The sequence below is a fragment of the Sciurus vulgaris genome, assembly GCF_902686455.1.
Source record: "Sciurus vulgaris genome assembly, chromosome: 2".
Lineage (NCBI taxonomy): Eukaryota > Metazoa > Chordata > Mammalia > Rodentia > Sciuridae > Sciurus > Sciurus vulgaris.
In genome coordinates this window covers 69368115-69390372 of record NC_136462.1, presented here as the reverse complement: position 1 = coordinate 69390372, position 22258 = coordinate 69368115, and the positions used below count along the sequence as shown (strand labels likewise).

The 22258-nt window shown below is 36.3% G+C and overlaps 1 protein-coding gene across 2 annotated transcripts in view; it reads left to right on the top strand.

Annotated features, from left to right (window-relative positions):
- The window catches only part of AKAP6 (A-kinase anchoring protein 6), a 481595-nt gene that overhangs the window by 95304 nt on the left and 364033 nt on the right, over positions 1-22258 (top strand). For both annotated transcript variants that reach the window (XM_079127203.1, XM_079127204.1), the window contains exon 2: positions 12693-13050. In XM_079127203.1, the coding sequence (XP_078983329.1) occupies positions 12727-13050 (324 nt within the window). In that variant the 5' untranslated portion in view covers positions 12693-12726. The remainder of the gene's footprint in view (positions 1-12692; positions 13051-22258) is intronic.

Here is a 22258-nt window from a genome sequence, read left to right as displayed (position 1 = left end):
ATTTAACAATATCTAGTGTTTAAATTATTAAGAATATGTAAGTGCAATTTATAGCTAAAACACACAGAGCAATAACTGTGTCATATAATAGCTATGATTATTATGTATTAGTTGAAAAATTATGAACAGATGATTTGTAGAGCCTACTGAGAAGGACCAATTTTTCTATTTTTGTACAACCTTTTGTTTCTATAGTTTATTATTATTTACTTAGTTTTCTGTGAATTCATCTCTGATTTGACCCCTGATTTTCTACCAGTTCAATAAATTTTTTCTAGGACATTTGTTTATATCAGGTTTTCTCTCAGTGCTATCTGTTTGAAGCAGTCTTGCCAAGAGCCTTCTGATCTGATCCAGTCTGGATAGGAAGCCCTGCTTCCCTGATGCATAGCTACCATCCTGAAATTTTCCTTCCCCATCATGCTTAGGGGCGAAAATTCCTGTTTTCTGAATCCTGGGATTTCCTTTTTCTTGGTTTACTCCTTTATTTTGAAAGAATGTAGCTTCTGATGTCTCTTAAAAGTAGGCAGAAGTTGGTGTGTGTGTGTGTCTCTGTGTGTGTGTGTGTCTTAAAAATATCTTTTTTTTTTTTCCCTCCTTCCTCCATTCTTGTCCCACTCCCACCCCCCATTAAGTGTCATCATCCACTTATCAGTGAGATCATTCCTCTTTTGGATTTTTGAGATTGGCTTATCTCACTTAACATGATATTCTCCAATTTCATCCATTTGCCTGCAAATGCCATAATTTTATTATTCTTTATAGCTGAATAATATTCCATTGTATACATATACCACATTTTCTTTATCCATTCATCAATTGAAGGGCATCTAGGTTGGTTCCATAGTCTGGCTATTGTGAATTGAGCCGCTATGAACATTGATGTGGCTGTATCTCTGTAGTGTGCTGATTTTAAGTTCCTTTGGGTATAGGCTGAGGAGTGGGATAGCTGGGTCAAATGGTGGTTCCATTCCAAGTTTTCTAAGGAATCTCCACACTGCTTTCCAGAGTGGCTGCACTAATTTGCAGTCCCACCAGCAATGTATGAGTGTACCTTTTTCCCCACATCCTCTCTAACACTTATTGTTGCTTGTGTTCTTGATAATCGCCATTCTAATTGGGGTGAGATGGAATCTTAGGGTAGTTTTGATTTGCATTTCTCTTATTACTAAAGATATTGAACATTTTTCATATATCTGTTGATTGCTTGTACATCTTCTTCTGTGAAGTGTCTGTTCATTTCCTTAGCCCATTTGTTGACTGGGTTATTTGTATTCTTGGTGTAGAGTTTTTTGAGTTCTTTATATATTCTGGAAATTAGTGCTCTATCTGAAGTATGAGAGGCAAAGATATTCTCCCACTCTGTAGGCTCTCTCTTCGCATTGCTGATAGTTTCCTTTGCTGAGAGAAAGCTATTTAGTTTGAATCTATCCCAGTTATTGATTCTTGCTTTTATTTCTTGTGCTATGGGAGTCCTGTTAAGGAAGTCTGATCCTAAGCCAACAAGGTGAAGATTTGGACCTACTTTTTCTTCTATAAGATGCAGGGTCTCTGGTCTGATTTCAAGGTCCTTGATCCATTGTGAGTTTATTTTTGTGCAGGGTGAGAGATAGGGGTTTAGTTTCATTCTGTTGCATATGGATTTCCAGTTTTCCCAGCACCAATTATTGAAAAGGCTGTCTTTTCTCCATTGCATATTTTTGGCACCTTTGTCTAGTATGAGAAAATTGTGTTTATTTAGGTTTGTGTCCATATCCTCTATTCTACACCATTGACCTACCTGTCTATTTTGGTGCCAATACCATGCAGTATTTGTTACTATTGCTTTGTAGTATAGCTGAAGTTCTTGTATTGTGATACCCTCTGCTTCATTCTTCCTGCTAAGGATCGTTTTAGCTATACTGGGATTCTTATTCTTCCAGATGAATTTCATGATTGCTTGCTCTATTTCTGTAAGGTATATAATTGGGATTTTAATTGGAATTGCATTGAATCTGTATAGCAGTTTTGGTAGTTTGGCCATTTTGACAATATTAATTCTGCCTATCCAAGAACATGGGAGATCTTTCCATCTTCTAAGGTCTTCCTTAATTTCTTTCTTCAGTGTTTTGTAGTTTTCATTGTAGAGATCTTTTACCTCTTTAGTTAAATTGATACCCAAGTATTTTTTTTTTTTTTTGAGGCTATTGAGTTGTTTTCCTCATTTCCCTTTCAGCTGTTTCATCGCTTGCGTATAAAAATGCTGTAGATTTATGCGTGTTGATTTTATAGCTTGCTATTTTGCTGAATTCATTGATGAGGTCAGAAGTTTTCTAGAGGAGGTTTTTGGATCCTCTAAATATAGAATCATGTCATCCGCAAATAGTGACAGCTTAAGTTCCTCTTTTCCTATTCGTATCCCTTTAATTTCTTTAGTCTGCCTAATTGCTCTGGCTAGAGTTTCGAGGACAATGTTGAATAGAAGTGGTGAAAGAGGACATCCCTGTCTTGTTCCTGTTTTTAAAGGGAATGGTTTCAGTTTTTCTCCATTAAGAATGATGTTGGCCATGGGCTTAGCATAAATAGCCTTTACAATGTTCAGGTATGTTCCTACTATCCCTACTTTTTTTGTTGTTGTTGTTAAAAATATCTTTATTCTAGCTAGGTAGGATGGCACATACCTGTAATTCCAACAATGTGGGAGGCTACAGCAGGAGGATTGCAAGTTTGAGGACAGCCTCAGCAATTTAGCAAGTCCCTAAGAAACTTAGTAAGATGTCTCAAAAAAAAAAAAAAAAAAGGGGGGGGGGTGGGCGGATGTGGTTCAGTGATTAAGTGCCCCAAGTTTCGATCCCCAATACCCCCAAATTTATTCTACCTTCACATTGATCATTTATTAATTTACATTATTCTTGCTGTTCTAGTCTAGATTTTTTTTCTATTTTTGGGCCTTGGTCTTTCTTTCTTGCTTTCTTGCCTTCCTGCCTGTCTTTTACTTTGAGACATGATATTTGTACATCTTTATGGATTATTTTATGATAATTCAATATGTTTACAGTGGGTAGTAATCAAATCAGGGCAGTAAGGATTTCTGTCTTTTCAAACACTAATCACTTTTATGGGTTAGGAATTTCGTACTCTTCTAGTCACTTTGAAATATATCATAGATTGTTTCAACCAATGGTTACCATAGTGTACTAAAGAAAGATGAGAAGTAATTCCTTTAACTATTTTGGTGCCCCTTATTAAATTTCTTTCTGCCCTTTCCAATCTCTAGTGATCTCTATTCCATCCCATTCTTCCATGAGATTGATTTATTAGTTTCCACAAATGAGTAGAAATGTGGTATTTGTCTTTCTGTGCCTGGCTTATTTCACTTAACATAATGACCTCCTATATTATTCATGTGGCTGCAAATGATAGGATCTCATTCTTTTTATGATAGAATAATATTCCATTGTGTAGGGAATATATACATTTTCTTTATCCATTCATTCATTGAATGGCATCTGGGTTGACTCCATATTTTAGCTCTTGTGAAGAGTGCTGCAATAAACATGGGAGTGAAGGTATCTTTTTGGTTTAACAATTTCACTGTCTTTGGGTATACACCCAGTAGTGGAATTGCTGGATCATGTGGTAGTTTTATTTTTAGTTTTTATTTTCACTATTTTCCATAATGACTATACTAATTTACATTTCCACAAGCAGTGTATGAGAGTTCCCCTGTTTCCAAATCCTCATCAGCTTTTGTTATTTTTTGTCCTTTTGATGATAGCTTCTATGATTAGAGTGAACAAATATCTCATTGTGATTTTGATTTGCATTTCCCTTATGAGTAGTAAGATTGAGCATTTTGTTATGTACTTGGTCTTTTGTGTAACTTCTTCTGAGAAACATCTGTAGAGATATAGGCTAGAGTTCTTTTCCTTCTTAAGCAAAACAATTGTCTTTGACTTCCAATGTTGCTGTTGAGAAATCCAATATAATCTAATTGGTGATGCTTTGTATATATTTCTACCTCCCTCCCAACACCCATTTCCCAGAATCTGGGACTGGTACTAAGCTTCCAGGCCTTCAGGGATGCATTATACTCTGTCATTAAATGTGACATAACACCTGGAGTGTTGTCAAGTGAGCTTCAGTGTCCATAGTTTTTCAGGGGTTGAGGGGTTTCATTACATAGGCACAATTGATGGACCATTGTTTACACAGTTTCCTAAAGTTCCAGCACTTTAATCACATGGTTGATCTTTCTGTCTGGCTTGCCCTCATCCTAAGTCAGCTCAGTAGCATGAACTTTCAGGTTTGATCTGGGGAGCCCACCACAAATAGCAAAGATCTTCCTATCAGTCAGAAATTTCTAAGGGTTTAGAGGTTACCTCCCAGGAGGTAAGACAAAGACCATACTTCTTTTTGGGAAAGTTAATTCTTTCATACTTCCCACTTCCAGATATATATGGTTCCATCAATTCCAAAATAATTTAGGGATTTTTGAAGTAAAAATCAGATTGGTTCTTTGTTCCCTACATTACTGCCTTAGGATTTACTTTTTGCAGATTAGCTAAGTCATTTATCACTTGTTGATCTAATTTCTAGCTTCTAAAATACTGTTTTTCCTCCTATGCTTGAGTGTTTATGCTTACTAGAAAATCCTTTTAAGTAGTATTAGAGGGGTTTTGGAGGAAGCAAAACTACATGTGTGGTATTCAGTTCACTATCTCTACCCAGAAATTGCCCTTCACTCTCTCAATTTATTTTCTATAGCAGCTTTTTGTATTATACTTATCCATACCTGGGCAATAATACTGCTTTAGCAAATACTTCAATATTGCTGAATTAATAGAGATAACTAATTAATGTAGGCTTCAGAATCTTTAAAGATGGCTTTTCTTTCAGAGTTTATTTCCTTTCTATGACACATATGGAAAAAATCTAAGGAAAAAAAATAACCTCATCACTTGTTGACTGGGGTTAAGAATATGGGGTTAAGAATCTTTTATCTTCACTGTTATCTATTTTTACAATGCTTGAATTAATATATATTTAAAATTAATATAAAATGTCATTTTAGAATAAGAAAAAACATTGTGTAAAATAATCCCTAAAATTTTTCCACTTCAAATTATGAAGCTAAGATTGTGAGTAGGGTTAATGGAAAACTAAAAATGGAGAATTCTATTTATATTTAATGGAGTAGGTAGGACTTAGCACAGAACTCCTTTAATCACTCTGATCTAAAAGACCTCTCTCAATCTGTCTCTCTCAATTTCTCACTTTCTGGAATAGAAGGATTTTTAAGGCAACATTTCATGTTAATGAAGTCTTTGTCTAGAAAAGAGAATACTGATTCTCTCAATTCTGATTTCTTATTTTATTTTCTTGATAAATAAGACACATTTATCTACTATTCTGTTTCATTCTAGGATATAACTGTAATCTGATTTCTTTCTCTAAACAATCATTTTAGAGTTCCTGCTTCCCTGGAATTCATTCCAAACTTCATAGCATACCATTCATTCAAAGCTCTCTTATAATGTGGCTGTGACTTACCTTCCAGGCTTATCTGTTTCTTGGTAACATCAAGTTTCCAGTGCTCTCAACACAAGCATTTGCTGATTTCCCCAACTTCATGATGTTGAGGTTTCTTTGTTCATGCAGTTTCCCCTAGAATTCCTTTATCATTTTCCTTCTATCTCTGCCTATCTAAATCAGACCCATTTTTACAAACCTATCTCAAATTTTCCTTTCTCTAGCAGATGTTCCCACATCTTTCCTCCACCCATGATTACAGGGGCCTCACTTTGTTTTAATTTTGCCTCCCATACAGCCTGCCTGTGCAGTAGGTATTAATGAGTTTGTGTGTGTGTGTGTGTGTGTGTGTGTGTGTGCTGACACCCAAGAGAAGGGGAGGGAGAGAAGGGGGAAGGGAGATAATAGGATACATCGTATATATATATATATATATATATATATATATATATATATATAATGCTTTGCATATAGTTTATTCTCAGTAATGTCTTTTTATTTGAAATATTTGTTATTTCATTTTCTTTGAATTAATAGCATTGATAAAAGCAACAATTGTACAGATTACATATTAGTACTTTACAAATCCAGTCTTTCCCAGGACATGTTCTTGAACAATAAAAAAGTGGTTGCCTAATGCTTAAAGGTGAGATGTGAGAGAGATAAACATTCATTAATGTTCATTGCATTCATGTCCACATGGTTGATTACCAGAGGCATCCATGTGGCTGACTGCCTGAAGCAGCCAAATGCATCTTTGTGTGACTGGAACTGATTTCAGTAATGGAGGAAAGAAAACATGGGAAGCATGAAGACTAGGCTAGTCAATCTGGGTACTCCTGCCACAGGAGATGATCTGAATAATCAGAGAAAGGGGTGGGAGGAGGAGTCAAGGAAGGAAAATGATTTATGAAGTGTGGTATGGCTGACAGAAGATTCCATGCTCTGGGTAAGGGAATTAACTGATGATTGAGGGGAGAACCTGAAGAGGGTGCATGGTCTCTAAGTGATTAGCAGAATGTAATCAGCCATCTGCCTGGGGGTGAAGCTGTACACAAAGGAAACAGTGAAGGGTGGGGGAGGGAAAGAGAGAGAGACAGAGAGACAGAGAGAGAAAGAAATTGTAGAAATCTGACCAGGCTCCCCCGTTGACATGCTTTCCTCAACCCTTGCACGTGCTTGAAGTCCTTCTTCCTGATATCTGCTGGCAGGCTGGCCTGTTATTAGAGAAGGATTAGAAAGTGAGACTAATCAGGACTTACTGTAGTGATTTCACTGTAGTGATAAACTAAAGTTATTCAGTGTTAGGTGAGTGCTGGAGGACATGCATTTGTAATAGAGAGAAGGCAAAGGAGGAGGCATCAGACAGCTATTGTGGAAATTTCCTTAGGAACATTTTACAAAAGTCACTCTCTTTCTTCCCTGAGTACAATTTTAACTTTATGCTTGGCAACAACTATTCTACTTTCCTATTTAAGAACTTAAAGCCATTTAAAGTTTCTTGACCCTATAAAAGTCAGGGAGATAGGCAGGCAGCAAGATTTAAGACTGGGTGATGAATTACAGCCTCATTCATCTGGGTAGGCAAGGACATTTAATTAAGCAATCTATTAAACTTGTTTTTGTGTTTTCTTTACAAAGTCCAATTCTGGTACCCTGACTCAAATATAGGGTATATCTCTTGAGTTAATTCACATTTCCTCAGTGCAATTAAACCATGAGACACAAACTGAAACAGTCTAGAGGAATTTTTTTTCCTTCTAAAATGTCTATGAATTGATTCTATGAAGAAGAGTGGTTATAAGAATATAAAAAATAAGAAATGAAGGGAGGGGGGATAAGGATACATAGTGATACCTAACATAATTTCCTTTACCTCTGTTTCTTAATATGTGCTAAGTAGTAAAGCCAATCTAAATTGGCTAAAAATATGCATTAGTTACTTGTGTTTTAAGGAGTAAGCAAGACACAGCAATATTAAGTATTTGGGCTTAGGGTTTGATTTACATGATGTTAAGACAGCTCCTTACACTGTGCCCATGATGATGTTCTTACTTGGAAGAAACAGTTTATTGCTGAGAAAATAAACAACCTGAATCTAATTAGTTCACATTGGCTTTATCAGCTGGTCATGTTAACTATTCATCCTGCTTCAGAATTTTTTTTTTTTTTTCCCCGTGCTGGGGATTGAACCCAGGGCCTTGTGCGTGCAAGGCGAGCACTCTACCAACTGAGCTATATTCCCAGTCCTAGAATTTTTTTTTGAAATCTTTTATTTTATTTATTTATTTTTAGATTACAATCTTGGTTCTTTTGAGCTGGCTGGACTTGCTCAATCCACCAAAACACTGTTTTCTGTAGTTATTCTTGTTTTGGCAACTGTCTCCTTTTTCTCAGCTCACTCATCACCACTTGTTTGCAAAAGGTCTGCCTATAATTGCACAGTCCTGGAGCTTGTACATTAGCTTCCAAATATCTGTGTAACAGCCCTCTCATAGCAAGAGATTTAGGTCACTGAGAGCATATGAAGCTGGTGCCTGTGAGCATGAAGCAGCCCTGACATTAGCCTTATCTTGTTTGGGCATAAGAAGAGAGCCAGAGGGTAGAAAGGAGTAGCCATATGCTTAATCCTGAAGGGAACTTAGGGACAAAAACATTAACAGTGAGTATAGACTTCAGATATTGGCTTTTCTGCCCTTTCATTTGGGAGAAAATTAACAGGAGCAAGGAGAAAGAGATGGGTAGTTTTGATGACCTATTTGTAGCTAGAATTTTTCCCTTCTGATTTGGTTTAAGAACACTATCCTGATTTAAATACATTTATTTAGTGAAGTCAAATGCATCCTGCTAATGTCAGACTTTAACTCAACTTGGCTACTGTCAAAAAGATAGCAGAAAAAGTTTTTGTTAATAATCAATTCATTGTATATTTTCTTCCTTTGCTGTAGGATGATAAATACAGTAAGGGGAAAATATCCACCACAAATTAAAAAGTAAAAAAGCTTTAAAATTGTTATTGCTTTCAGATTTTTCACTTTAAATATTGCTTCTTCATTAGATTAGTGGCAGGAAAGGATTTGATGGGTTATTTTTAACAGCAGCTGGGATAAAGGTGGTATTATCTCTAATGCTGGAAAGGTGATCACAGATAAGCCTTTGATAAGGGGGAGGGAATGAGGATCTCAATGGTTTCCAAAAACCTGGTCGATCACTGCTCTACCACCATCTTGGAGTCAGAATTGTAATTCGGTGGGTACCTCTGTGCAGTGGGCCTAATGCTTTCATTTGTATCATTGGAAGTTTTTGTCTAGTGGTTTTATTTTCTTTCAATTTCTCTGTGACTAGAGAGGAAACTTTTCCTTTATAACTTGCAGAAGAAAAGCATGAAACTTAACAGCATTTAGAAGTATAGACTTGTACTGAATTTCCTACTATTTGCATTCAAATAGAATAATTAATTTGATGGTTCAAAAGCAAACTTGAGGGCTGGGGTTGTGGCTCAGTGGTAGAGTACTTACCTAGCATGTGTAAGGCACTGGATTAGATTCTCAGCACCACATATAAATAAATAAAATAAGGGTCCATTGATAACTAAAAAAAAAATTTAAAAAAAGCAAGCTTGAATAAACATGATAGAGGCAGGAAATATACACAAAGATCGTTACTGTAGTCTCCAGAATTTGAAGTATTTTTCCTTGAATTATAAGTTTATATTTTAAATCAAATGTGATTTTGTGAAAATCAGGTACACTATGATCATTCATGGGTGGGTGCTGTATTTAAATGTGAACTGTTAGAATTGAAAATCAAATATTTATAGTAAATGCTTTCCAAGAAAATGGGTAATTAATCCATTTTATGCTACTTTCTCAGACTTGCTAGGCTATTTTGACACACATGGCATTTCTTTCTCAGTCTCAAAAGTACATGTGAAAGAAAGTAAAAAGACAAAAGTTGAAATGAAGCTTGAGTTAAACACCACTTTATTTCTGAGGATTGTAGACATTCCCTTCTTAAGAGTGTGAGCAGTTTTTTGTGGAAATATCACATCCAGATTGAAATTTTATAGATGCAGGAAAATTTTGCATTGGCAGTTTGATTTTCAGGTTTCCTTGCCTTTTTCTCATGTGTGATGTTTGTGTGTGTTGACCATCTTGTCCTCTCTAATCAAGTTTTTGTTTAGTATTTTTATTCTGTTTGTCCTCTCTCTATAACCACATCTATATTGTTAGTCTGAGGTTACAAGTTCCTGTGGGGGAGAATCTCCCATGTTTATTCCTTTTGAAAGAATCAGCAACACATAATGTATAGATAATAATGTATGCAATATTTTACCATGATTTTTTTTTTTTTTTTCTATTAAGTAGAACAAATCTGTTGATGCTGTTTGTATGTGTTGGTAAAATGGAGGATCATTCTTTAGTAGCTACACAGCTCTCAGTTTAGGTAGGAAGCTTCCAAAAGCTTTGAAATCTCTGGATTAATAATCATAAGCAGTCATAGATTCTTAGGCCAGATGAAATCTTACCATTCATCTAGTTTATTTATTTTTTTTTCATTTTATAGACAAGGAAACTGAGGTCCAGAAATATGGAGTATGTTGCCCTAAATCAAATAAAACTGTGTTGTGCGTGCTTACTTGGTACATAGCCTGATACAGAGATGTTGTAAGTTGAGACATACATTGAACTAATTCTTTGGTATGTTCTTTAGTTTATAGTATGATGTGCATCCCAGGGAAGGCCCTGCCTTGATTTAGGAATTTTAGAGAAAATACAATGACACAGTTATGCAGAGCTCTTGAGCAAGCAGTGAGGGCAAATGGTGAATGTGGGCCAAGCTGGTACAATTCATTGAATACCACCCTGGCATTTAGTTGTCTCCTTGAATGAATCTAAATTTTTACAAGAGGGAACCACTGTGACACTAATATGTTCTTCATTTATAACCAGTTCTATGTCCTTGAACTAGAAACCTTTATTAACCTTTGTGTATCAGATTCCCTCTCTAGGATTGTGATTCTAAACTGATCCCCCAGAGGGCAGTGAATCAATTAATAATTTAAATGTGTTTTAGTAAATCAGAATCAGAGCCTGTCTGAAGCTGAAGTATGGTTTATTAAGAAATGGTAAGGTAGCTTATTCTTCATTGAGTTTTGTCACTCCCAGTGAAATTTTGTTACTTTTTTTTTTTTTTTTTTTTTTTTTTTTGCGGTGCTGGGGATCGAACCCAGGGTCTTGTGCTTGTAAGGCAAGCACTCTACTGACTGAGCTATCTCCCCAGTCCAATTTCTTAACTTTCTAAATGAGTTTTAAAAATATCTAGGTCTATCATCACCATTATTATTATTTTTAAAACTGAATATCAAGATAGTTAAAAATTTGAGGTGTGGATTTCTCCCTCTTGCAATCAGGGAGAGAAAGCTGTTGAGTGGTAACCTTCTCTAAGGCAGGCACCAAAGTGATAAACCTACTTTATGACTTATATTTTGCTTTTACAAATAATTTTGTTTTCAAAACTTCATCTGTAAATCTCCTTATCAAATAATTCAAAAGTTTGATGCTTAAGGAATTAGGGAAGGAATTACACTATAGTGCTGGAAGGATTCTGAAATAATATGTAACAGTAGCAACTTATTCTTAAGACCTTTGTCAGTTCCACATGTTTTTTTATTCCCTGTGCCCATTTCTGTGTGGAAAGTTGTATGTTCTTGGTCAAATTAGGCGCTGTCTTGATTCCTGCCCCCCATTTTTGTAAGCAAAAATAAATAAATTTTCTTTTGTTACTAAGTGAATATTAAGAATATAAAAAATATAAGCTATTTTCTGACAATCACATTAGCTCTCTGATCTTTTGGTCAGTCACTTTTTATCTTTATAAGCATGAAGGTATAAAGTAACATGAATGTGTACAATCAGAAGAAAACCTATAAAAGACAAATCTATTTCCTTGAGTGGAAGAGGCTGCTCCTAGACTAAAAATAATATCTATTTAAAATTTGAATTTTAAACTGTACAAGCCTAGAAGTTATTTTATCCTAGGCTGATTCAAGGAAGAAGATGAATTTTATAGCTAGATTATTAATAAGTTAGTCAACTTTATTATCTTAAAAAGCAAGTTTACTTTATTATCACTTATATTTGCTATTTTCACCTATTTGATTAATATTTTACTGTTATGCATTTTAGAACAATTTATTACTCTTGAAATTCCAGCAGCCTCTAAAAATTCAATATAACCAAATATTAATGTAATTTAGGTTGAATGTTAATTAAATCTATTTGATATAATCCACCATTTATACCTTTCAGAAAAGTAGAAGTTTAGAATTGCTCATGATATCTATTTACCTAACAGGTCATAGAAATGAGCAATATTTGAAGTCACAATTGTTTATTAATGAGAACATATTCCCTCTCTAGTTATCTCCATACTTGAATATGTTGGTTATAATCAAAATAGTTTGAATGCTTACGGGTAGGAAAGCCCCAAATAATCATGACTTAAACAAGACAGAAGTTTGTTTTTCTCTCCTACATAAAAGAAGTCGAAGACTGAAGTTGGAACTGGTATAGTACCTAGTAGCTTCTTATTTTCATGTAGGACCCTTGTTCTTATTTCTGGGCTCCATCTTCCTCCACTGGATGTACTCAGAAATATCTCTGGGTCTGAGCTGGCAGCTGGAACTCCAGCCATCAAGTCCACAGTACCCACTGGAATCATAGGGAAAAGAAGAAGGGCAGAAAGGGGGACCATCCTAATTGATTTAGCTCCCTTTAAGCAGCTGTTCCAGAATTCCTACATAGTAATTCTACTTACTACTCATTGGCCAGAACAGCCACACAGACACACCTACCTGCAGAGGAAATAGGGAATGCCGTTTTAAATTGTAGGTAGGAATATTCACAGCTAAAAGATCAATGTTTTGTTACTAAGGAATGAGGGGAGAATGGATGTTTGGGTAGACCATATCACTGTGATTTTGTGTTCTTATTACATTCTGGGTCTTGGGGCTACCATGCAGAAAATCAAAGTACTTCTTTCTGTTTTTGTTATGAGCAATGGTTTCTTAATTTAGAAATCTGGCTTAATTTAGAAATCCTGTTTCTTCTGTGAAGTACCATTTCTTTATTTGGCAATCTCGTCTGACTCTTGCTTTCTTCTTTCCTCTTGCCTTTCAGCTGTTTTGGAAAGAAGTAAGGTTTAGACTTCTCCATGTTAACCATGAGCGTGACACTTTCCCCCCTGAGGTCACAGGACCTGGATCCTATGGCAACTGATGCTTCACCCATGGCCATCAACATGACACCCACTGTGGAGCAGGGCGAGGGAGAAGAGACCACAAAGGACCTAGATTCTGATCAGCAGTATGAAAAGCCACCCCCACTACACACAGGGGCTGACTGGAAAATTGTCCTCCATTTACCTGAAATTGAGACCTGGCTCCGGATGACCTCAGAGAGAGTCCGGGACCTAACCTATTCAGTCCAGCAGGATTCAGACAGCAAGCATGTAGATGTGCATCTAGTTCAACTAAAGGTAAGGCTGATCTCCCGACAGATGGCTGAAAAAGGCTGTGGCACCTGGATCTTGAGTTCTGTAATTTCCAATGAGGAAATGTCCAGGAAGAAAAATAGAATAATGGGGTTGAATCCATTGCTCTTGAAGTGAGATGTGGACAGAAGTAATTCTTTTCTGATTTTACTTTGTATGCCAGTTATCTAGAATAAAACTGGTGTTTGGGACTAGAACAGAGAAGTGGGGAAAGGGAGCGACATTTGTGCACTGCCATAGAAATCAGTTATAAAGAATATAAGTATTTTTTAAACTATTACAAAAGATATAATAAAAGACTTTCATAGGTTAAATATCAAGCTGATCTGATTGTGAGCATACAGCATGTGATTATTATTTGCTGTTGAAGCTGATGATATCTTTGTGGCAAACAATGGTTTCTGGCATGGTGGGGAAGTACAATGTTCTCTTTTTAGAATAAAGCCTTTCCTCCTAGTACAATGAGTCCTGCAGAACAAAGGTACTTTTGTAACGACTCATCTAAAGCTCAGAACTTCAAAATGTCTGTGGCTTCTAGAGCCCTTTTAAAAAGCTAGACTCTTAGCAGAAATGAATTGGAGGTGCTAGTAAAGGGCTAGTAATAGTTTTTGGCCTAAGGCCCCTAAAACATGTACTGTGAATTCTGCCCCTGCTGTACCCTCTCCTTTCTCTCAGGTCATTGTAGGAAAGGCATGCTTAGGTCAATGACCAGCAAAAAAAGTAGATTTATACCAATTAGGTTTTTAAACTCCTGTGTTAATGTCTAGTCAATTATATGGAATCCTAAGGAAAATTCCACCTACGCAGGTTTATCCTAAATGACCTGAAACAGAAGGCTAAACAGATTCTTGGGTCTTAATATTTATATAACTTATAGGATGTAGCCATGAGAGAAGAAAAATGGGCAGTTAAGAGAGAGGACATGCCCAGTGCTAACAGCAGGTCTGGCTCAGCCTTCTCAGGCTAATTCAACAAATGCTACGGGAGAGATGGGGAAGGGGAAAGACAGAACAGCGGAGCCAGAATGTTGCAGTTGGCTGGGCATCTCCCAGGTTGGGCAGGCCTAGGGTTTCCTTCTTTCTATAGGTTCTTGGGAAGAATGTACAATAGGGTAACAGAGAGATGACTAGGAACCAGCCTCAGAGAATGCAAACTCCAGCTAACTTCATGCTGTGGTGGCAGGTAGTGATGTGATTTGGTTCCAGTTAATTTAATCAGAGGAATAACACTCCAACTCTTTGGGGTTTGAATAAAATAGAAATTAGGAGACTTTGCTTTGCCCTGTCCACTAATGTATGGCTCTCATAAATAGATTGAAGTTTGGGATTGTAATGAAAGCAGTTATTAATCTTCAGAGTCCTTCAGATTTACACAGAAAAGGTAGTAAATGATAAAAGAGATTGGGAAAAAATGGAAATATTTTTAGAAGATTTAACTAAAAACAACATTAAGGAGTTTCAAACATATCAATTTGTCAATTAACTTTATTTAATTAAGTCAGTAATATAAAAGTAAAAATTTAGATTTAAATTATAGATAGAAATGTAAAGTTTTATATAGTTAATGTGTGGTTATATTTGGTGTTTGAGTAATGCACCCCTATGGTGATTTGTCTTTTTCTCATTGTAACTACCTGTCATCATTTCATCTTGGACAAAAGATATCTCATACCTGCCCCCGTAAGCTCTATCCCTTGGTATGGTCTGTCTCCTCTTTTGAGAAGGGAGTTACAGGAGGACATGAAGTCAACATAATAATCATATGTAGTTCAGCAGTGGCTGTTAAGGTGATGACTTGAGATGTCTTTCCTTCATTCCATCCTATGATTTCTATTATTACTTTTTTGGGTGCTTATTTTATAAACACTAAACAGTCTCTATAATGTTTTCAAATATTTTATAATAATAGAGCCCCTCCACTTTGAACCCAGAGTCAATAAGTTCTGGTCAGTGTACATGGGCTCTAAAATGTTCCACACAAAGAGTTAGGTTTTATCTCTTAACATGTTTAGTTTATTTCCCCTTTATTTGTGTAAAATGTCTTTATTTAATCAAATTAAGCACTTTGATGTATTTTTTCAAAAAAATTTTTAAATATATGTCACTTTTTCAGATTTTTATATTAATCCATAAGACTAAAGGGGAGCTTGGCACAGGGTTTTATATGTGGAATTCTTGTAGCAGTAGCTTTCAATAGATGCAGACATTTGGCAAAGCAGAGGGCTAGGCCCAGCTTGGGCAAGGCCAACCATCTGCTATGTGATGTCCCACTTAGCTCCCACTAATTTAATGAGTCACTTAGTCTATTCATTTACAGTGAAAAATAACCATCATGAAATGGAAATGCCTATGGTTTCAAATGCCATCAAGGTGTAGATAATTTCTAAATTTATATCCATTCCAATATTTTCCCAATTTTAGGAGCTCCAACTACCCAATTGACATCTTCATTTGTGTCTTGGTGAACATCTCAAATGGGATATGCCCATCAGAGAGCCTTAATCTTACCTATTTCAGCAAAAGGCACCTCTCTGTACCAAACCAAAGCATGACTTTCTACCCCACATGTGTGTTAATCAACAAGAGAATACATCCACCAAATATGCCCTAATTTATTTACTTCTGCTTAGCACTACCAATGCCTGGTCGAACCACATCATTGCTTCCTTGGATTACTTTTAAAGCCTCCTAACTAATCTTGCTCTCACTTTCACCTTTACCACCCATCCATTTTATGCTCTACATAGAAACCAATGGGATTTAAAAAAAAAATGTAAGCCAGATCATGTCAATCCCTTACTTCCTATTGGATTTACAATAAGACTCAGATCTCTGCCTGTGACTCTGCACTGCTTACTTCTCTGACCATGGCTCTTTTTACCTTCCACTTTGTTTATAAAACTCCAGATGCTTTGGAAGTTCCAAAGAAGTGTTAGGCTAGTTCTTGCCTCACAAGTTTTCCTATTTCTTCTTCCTAGAAACTCTTCCCCCATTACTGCATGGCAGATTTTGGATCCTCATCAAACTATCAGTAAGAGGCACAGTCAAGTTCTAACATCTGTAGACATAAGCCTGGAAGAGAACCAGGAAAGAGTTGGGAGTGAGGAAGTGGAACCTGTGCTATGTTTGGTGACACACACACACACACACACACACACACACACACATGCATGCACATGCACATACACACATATACACACAATGTTTGTCTACCTTGTCTATATACCTCACAATGCTTTTCATATTGCTTGCTCTAAAGACTTTTCAACATGGTCTTCTCTACCATTATGCAATGTATTACTTTAAAAGTAAAACTTGGTTGAACATGCACAGGGGAGACTCTGCCAATGGTCTTAAATAAAATGTTACTTTCTCAAGCATTTCTTTATCTCTACTCTTAAAACACCCAACCCACTCACAGTCTTTGTATAGTCTATTACTTAGCATTATTTATTTATTTTGTTAATGGTTCTTTTCATAGACTGCAACCACCCCATTTATTTGTTTACTTGTTTATGTTTCCCCCCCTCAAATGTCTAATTCTCTCCTGTATCTCTGTCCCCTAGGACAGGATTAGGCATTTGGTACAAGCCCAATTCTTACCTGTGGTGGATAGGTGAGTCTAAGTATGGTCAGTGCCTGTTCTCCCCATAGGCAGACTTGCATTTCAAGTCACAGAAGGAAGGCTGATCAGTGAAGAGTGAATCAGTAAAAAGACATTGGATGAATCAAGGCCAAAGTATGTTTGGGGCATTACTTTTTCATAAGGGAGGGCCTGTGAGTGGTTCTGAAGTCTTGGAGATCTTGCCTGGGAAATCTGCCCAGGAGTGTCTATTGTCTCTGTAGGTGACTCTGCCTGGCTCCCTTTATTCCCCATTTCTGTTTGACTCTTTGGTAATGGTTTTGGTCAATAAATGTACTTTTGGGTCTTCTAGATTGAGAACCACTCTTTTTCTTTAAATGTTACTATTTATCTTAAGGTCATTGTGTTAATCTTAGAATTTATTCCTTAGAGATCTCTCGGATCTTCCTTATTTCCAGGTTCTTAGGGGACATTTTACTATAACCTCCAGGTTGAACTACAAACATACACTATTATAAAGTTCCCACAGGGGAGTGATTGGATTGTTATTGAGAGTTAACAAAATCATCTAGCCTTAACTTTTTAAAAAATGGGAACAATGAAGTATACTAAGAACTTTTTCCCATTATTTTTAAAACTGAAAATGCAGTCCACATATTTGCTTCATAGCTTCCAGATATTCTTTTGTAAGAAGTATGGGAAAGAAGCTGAACCATTTTTAGAAACCCTCACTCTCCTCTCTGGGTTCAGAAGCTGTGCTATACACGAAAACCAGACCAGATTTTAATGAAGACCTTGGACCTGTGTGAATGTATTTGGGGTCTAAACAGGCAAGTAGGGAACTCTGCCTACTTGTAGTCTTCTTAGAGAGAATGTTATTTGTGTTCCTGGAAACATGATAATAATAAGGAGGTGAAGCTTAGACTGGCTGACATAAATTAAATGATGTAGCTGGCTAACAAACGGAAGTCTGAAAGTGACTTAGCTCTAATCATTTACCCCAAATTGACTTAAGATATACCACCTCCATATACGATTCATGTCTGTAACTCTGATTTTGGCCTGATTTTCAAAGTTTAGAGCCTGTGTTTACAAAATACTCTGACTGGGCTTTACCCAGACTGAGATGTGCCTGTCATACCAATAGCTGGTGACTCACATGGGATCTAACAGGCTTGCTGGGAAAAAGGCTTGAATCCTCTCCATCACTGGGATTTGTGCCTGATGGATTGATGGACAGGTGTGCCAGATGGACTAAAGATGATAGAAATCCAAGGATGGTGTTGTTCCTGGGAGAGGATTCATTGTCACCACGGGGCAAAGTGTCTGCTCCAGTGTGGGGGAGAAAAAGGAGTGGTGGTTTGTGATACACTGTGTTCCCAGCTCTGCAGTCCATTCTGAGAAGACCTTGGTAGTGTGAATAATTAGCAAGGAGAAGGAGCTATGGGCATGATACAGACTGGAGCTATGGGCATGACCCAGTGGCTGAGGCTCTTGCTCTTTGTTTGGCAGGAACAGAGGGAAGGAGCATTCTTGTTATGCTGAAGCATAACAAGAGAGCTGTGCCTGACATGGCAGTGGTGGCACAAAGGTGACAGCTGTGGAGTCCAGGGTCTGCTGGTATGACAGTGAGAAACAGCCAGGGCTGACTCTTGGACACATTGAAAACACTCTAGAATTCTTAGAAATTCTTGATAAAGGAAATTCTGAGTAGAACTAAACTTCTGACATCAATATTGGGTGCTTGGAGGTTTCTGATATTAACATTAACATGATCGTATGTTAAAGCCTGAAACATTCCAGTTATAGGATCTCTGAACAAATACACTATATCTTAAATAAGATTAAAGGAAGAACAGATATTTTATTTATTTTCTGAGAAGAACAGATATCTTACTTTCTGCTTCTTAGACTACTACTACTTTTCAAGAAGTATGTCTCCACCCATTTAGCAGGTCATAAAATCAATTTAGTGAATTAAAGAGCTAAAACAATGAAGTAGAACAGAATCACATGAAGTAAGGCAAGAACTACTTTGTAAATTTTGGTCTTAATTATATACATGTATATGCTTGGTCATGATGTAAACTTACATCCTTTTCTGAGTCAAGGCCAGAGAAATTTTTGATAATTACTGTTTTAGACCATTCTCAATTTTCCTCAGTAACTTTGATGTATACTCCAAAGCTGGAAAATATTATGGAAATGAATGTAATCTGGTGCTATTTAGTGCGATCTTATATGGGATCAAAACTTACATGAAATGACCTTAAATTGACAACCTTAAAGGTGTATCCCAAACCTGAGGAAATTAAAAGATGAAGCTGATTTATCTGTTGGTTGGTACAAAGATTAAAATTTTTAATTGTAGCTCAGATTTGTGGCTATACTATCATTTTTGGGTGATGTGTGCTCTGGTCTGAATGTGTGCCCCCAAAATTTATATGTTGAAGTCTTAACCCCTAAAGTGATGGTATGAAGACGTAGAGCCTTTAAGAGGTGATTAAGTTATGAGGGTACCACCTGCATGAATGGGGTTAGCAACTTTATAAAAAGGGTGTGAGGGAGCTATTCTCCCTTTTTGCCATGTGAGGACATAGCAAGAAGGTGCCATCTTTCAAGCAGAGAGCCAACCCTCACCAGATACCAATTCTGCTGGTGCCTGGATCCTAGACTTCCCAGCTTCTAGAACTATGAGAAATGAATGTTTATTATTTATAAATTACTCAGTATAAGGTATATTGTTATAGCAACCTGAACAGACTGACAGTGGTTTTCCTTAGGGGGTATCTTCTTACAGACGCTGGATACTGGTTATTAAATGTCTTGGGAATGTGGTTTAATTAAGATGTTTATTAGTGGAAAAGTTTTCCCTATAATTAGTGACTATATTGTATAATAATATTTGGTATCATTGACCAATAAACATGGTTGAAATATAAAGATGTTTGATGTTTAAAAGGATAATTTTACATATTTGGAAGACATAATTTTGTGAAAAAAAATCTGTCCTAGTTAATTATTAATTCTCTCTCCCTCCTCAAACATCCAGTGCTTTAAAATAGGTTAAGTACTAAATGAATACTTTTTGACTGTTGAATGATTAATATATTTTCATATGATTTGGAGAGATGAGCTAAGTCTTAGACTTAGCATCTATTTTGCATTACATATCAACATTCTTTGTTAAGACTTGGGAAGGATAACACAGAAAAATTAACTTTGGTGGTTTCGGACACATTTTATGGAAGATCTTTGGGTATATGTAAACCTTATCCATATACACTAATGTAGAGTTCAGAATGGGAGCATTAATTGCCAAGGTGGCTCAATACTTCTACCAGATTGTACAGCTGTGTAATTTTTAATTAGCAAAAGTAGCATGGAAAATGAGTATTATCACAGACTGCATAATTTGAAAGAAACCATAAGACAGATTTTAGAAAAAGATAATGCTTTGCTTAATAATATCAACATGAACTATCCCTGAGCAGCAATAGCCATCTGTTTTTGTGGTCTCAAGAGGAGAGCTGTTTGTAGGGGCAACCATTAGAGATAGGATATGAGTTAAAACTTTCCTAAAGAGATTTTGGTTTAGTAGTATTTGTAGAATGGCTAATATGTATCAAGAATTTTGCTTAAAATCTCTTATTTAATTTCACAACAATCTACTATTAAGAGATGAGGAAATTGAGTGTCAGAAGATCAGTACATCTGGAAATCAATAAATGTAATTCACCATATCAACAGACTTAAAGTTAAGAATCACATGATTATTTTAATAGATGCAGAAAAAGTATTTGATAAAATATAGCACCCTTTCATGCTCAAAACTCTAGGAAAAAACAGGGATAGTAGGAACATTCCTCAACATTGTAAAGGCTATTTATGATAAGCCTATGCCAATATCATTCTAAATGGAGAAAAACTGAAAGTATTCCCCCTAAAAACTGGAAAAAGGCAGGGATGTCCTCTTTCACAACTTCTATTCAATATCGTCCTTGAAATTCTAGCCAGAGCAATTAGACAGACAAAAGAAATTAAAGGGATCAGAATAGGAAAAGAAGAACTCAAACTATCCCTATTTGCCGATGATATGATTCTTTATTTAGAGGAGCTGAAAATTCCACCAGAAAACTTCTAGAACTCATAAATGAATTCAGTAAAGTAGCAGGATATAAAATCAATGCTTATAAATCTATGCATTTTTATTCATAAGTGATGAATCCTCTGAAAGAGAACTTAGGAAAATTCACAATAACCTCAAAAAATAAAATAAAATATTTGGGAATTAATCTAACAAAAGAGGTGAAAGACCTCTACAATGAGAACTACAGAACAGTAAAGAAAGAAATTAAAGAAAACCTTAGAAGATGGAAAGATCTGCAATGTTCTTGGATAGGCAGAATTAATATTGTCAAAATTGCCATACTACCAAAAGTGCTATACAAATTCAAAGCAATTCCAATTAAAATCCCAATGATATACCTCATAGAAATAGAGCAAGCAATCATGATATTCATTTGGAAAAATAAGAGACCCAGAATAGCCAAAGCCATCCTCAGCAGGAAGAATGAAGCAGGGGATATCACAATACCAGAACTCCAACTATACTACAGAGCAATAGTAACAAAAACGGCATGGTATTGGTACCAAAATAGACAGGTAGATCAATGGTACAGAATAGAGGACACAGAGTCAAACCCCAATAAATACAGTTTTCTCATACTAGGCAAAGGTGCCAAAAACATACAATGGAGAAAAGATAGCCTGTTCAACAAAAGGTGCTGGGAAAACTGGAAATCCATATGCAGCAGAATGAAACTAAACCCCTATCTCTCACCCTGCACAAAAATTAACTCACAATGGATCAAGGATCTAGGAATTTGACCAGAGACCCTGCCCCTTGTAGAAGAAAAAGTAGGTCCAAATCTTCATCGTGTCATCTTAGGATCAGACTTCTTTAACATGACTCCCAAGGCACAAGAAATAAAAGCAGGAATCAATAATTGGGTAGATTCAAATGAAAAAGCTTTTTCTCAGCAAAGGAAACTATCAGCAATGTGAAGAGAGAGTCTATAGAGTGGGAGAAAATCTTTGCCACTCATACTTCAGATAGAGCACTAATCTCCAGAATCTATAAAGAACTCAAAAAGCTTTATACCAAGAATACAAATAACCCAATCAACAAATGGGCTAAGGAAATGAACAGACACTTCACAGAAGAAGATCTACAAGCAGTCAACAGATATATGAAAAAATAGTTCAACATCTCTAGTAATAAGAGAAATACAAAACTACCCTAAGATTTCATCTCACCCCAATTAGAATGGTGATTATCAAGAATACAAGCAACAATAGGTGTTGGTAAGGATGTGGGGAAAAAGGTACATTGCTGGTGGGGTTGCAAATTAGTGCAGTCACTCTGGAAAGCAGTGTGGAGATTCCTTAGAAAACTTGGAATGGAACCACCATTTGACCCAGCTATCCCACTCCTTGGCCTATACCCAAAGGACTTAAAATCAGCATACTACAGTGATGCAACCACATCAATGTTCATAGCTGCTCAATTCACAATAGCTAGATTGTGGAAGTAACCTAGATGCCCTTC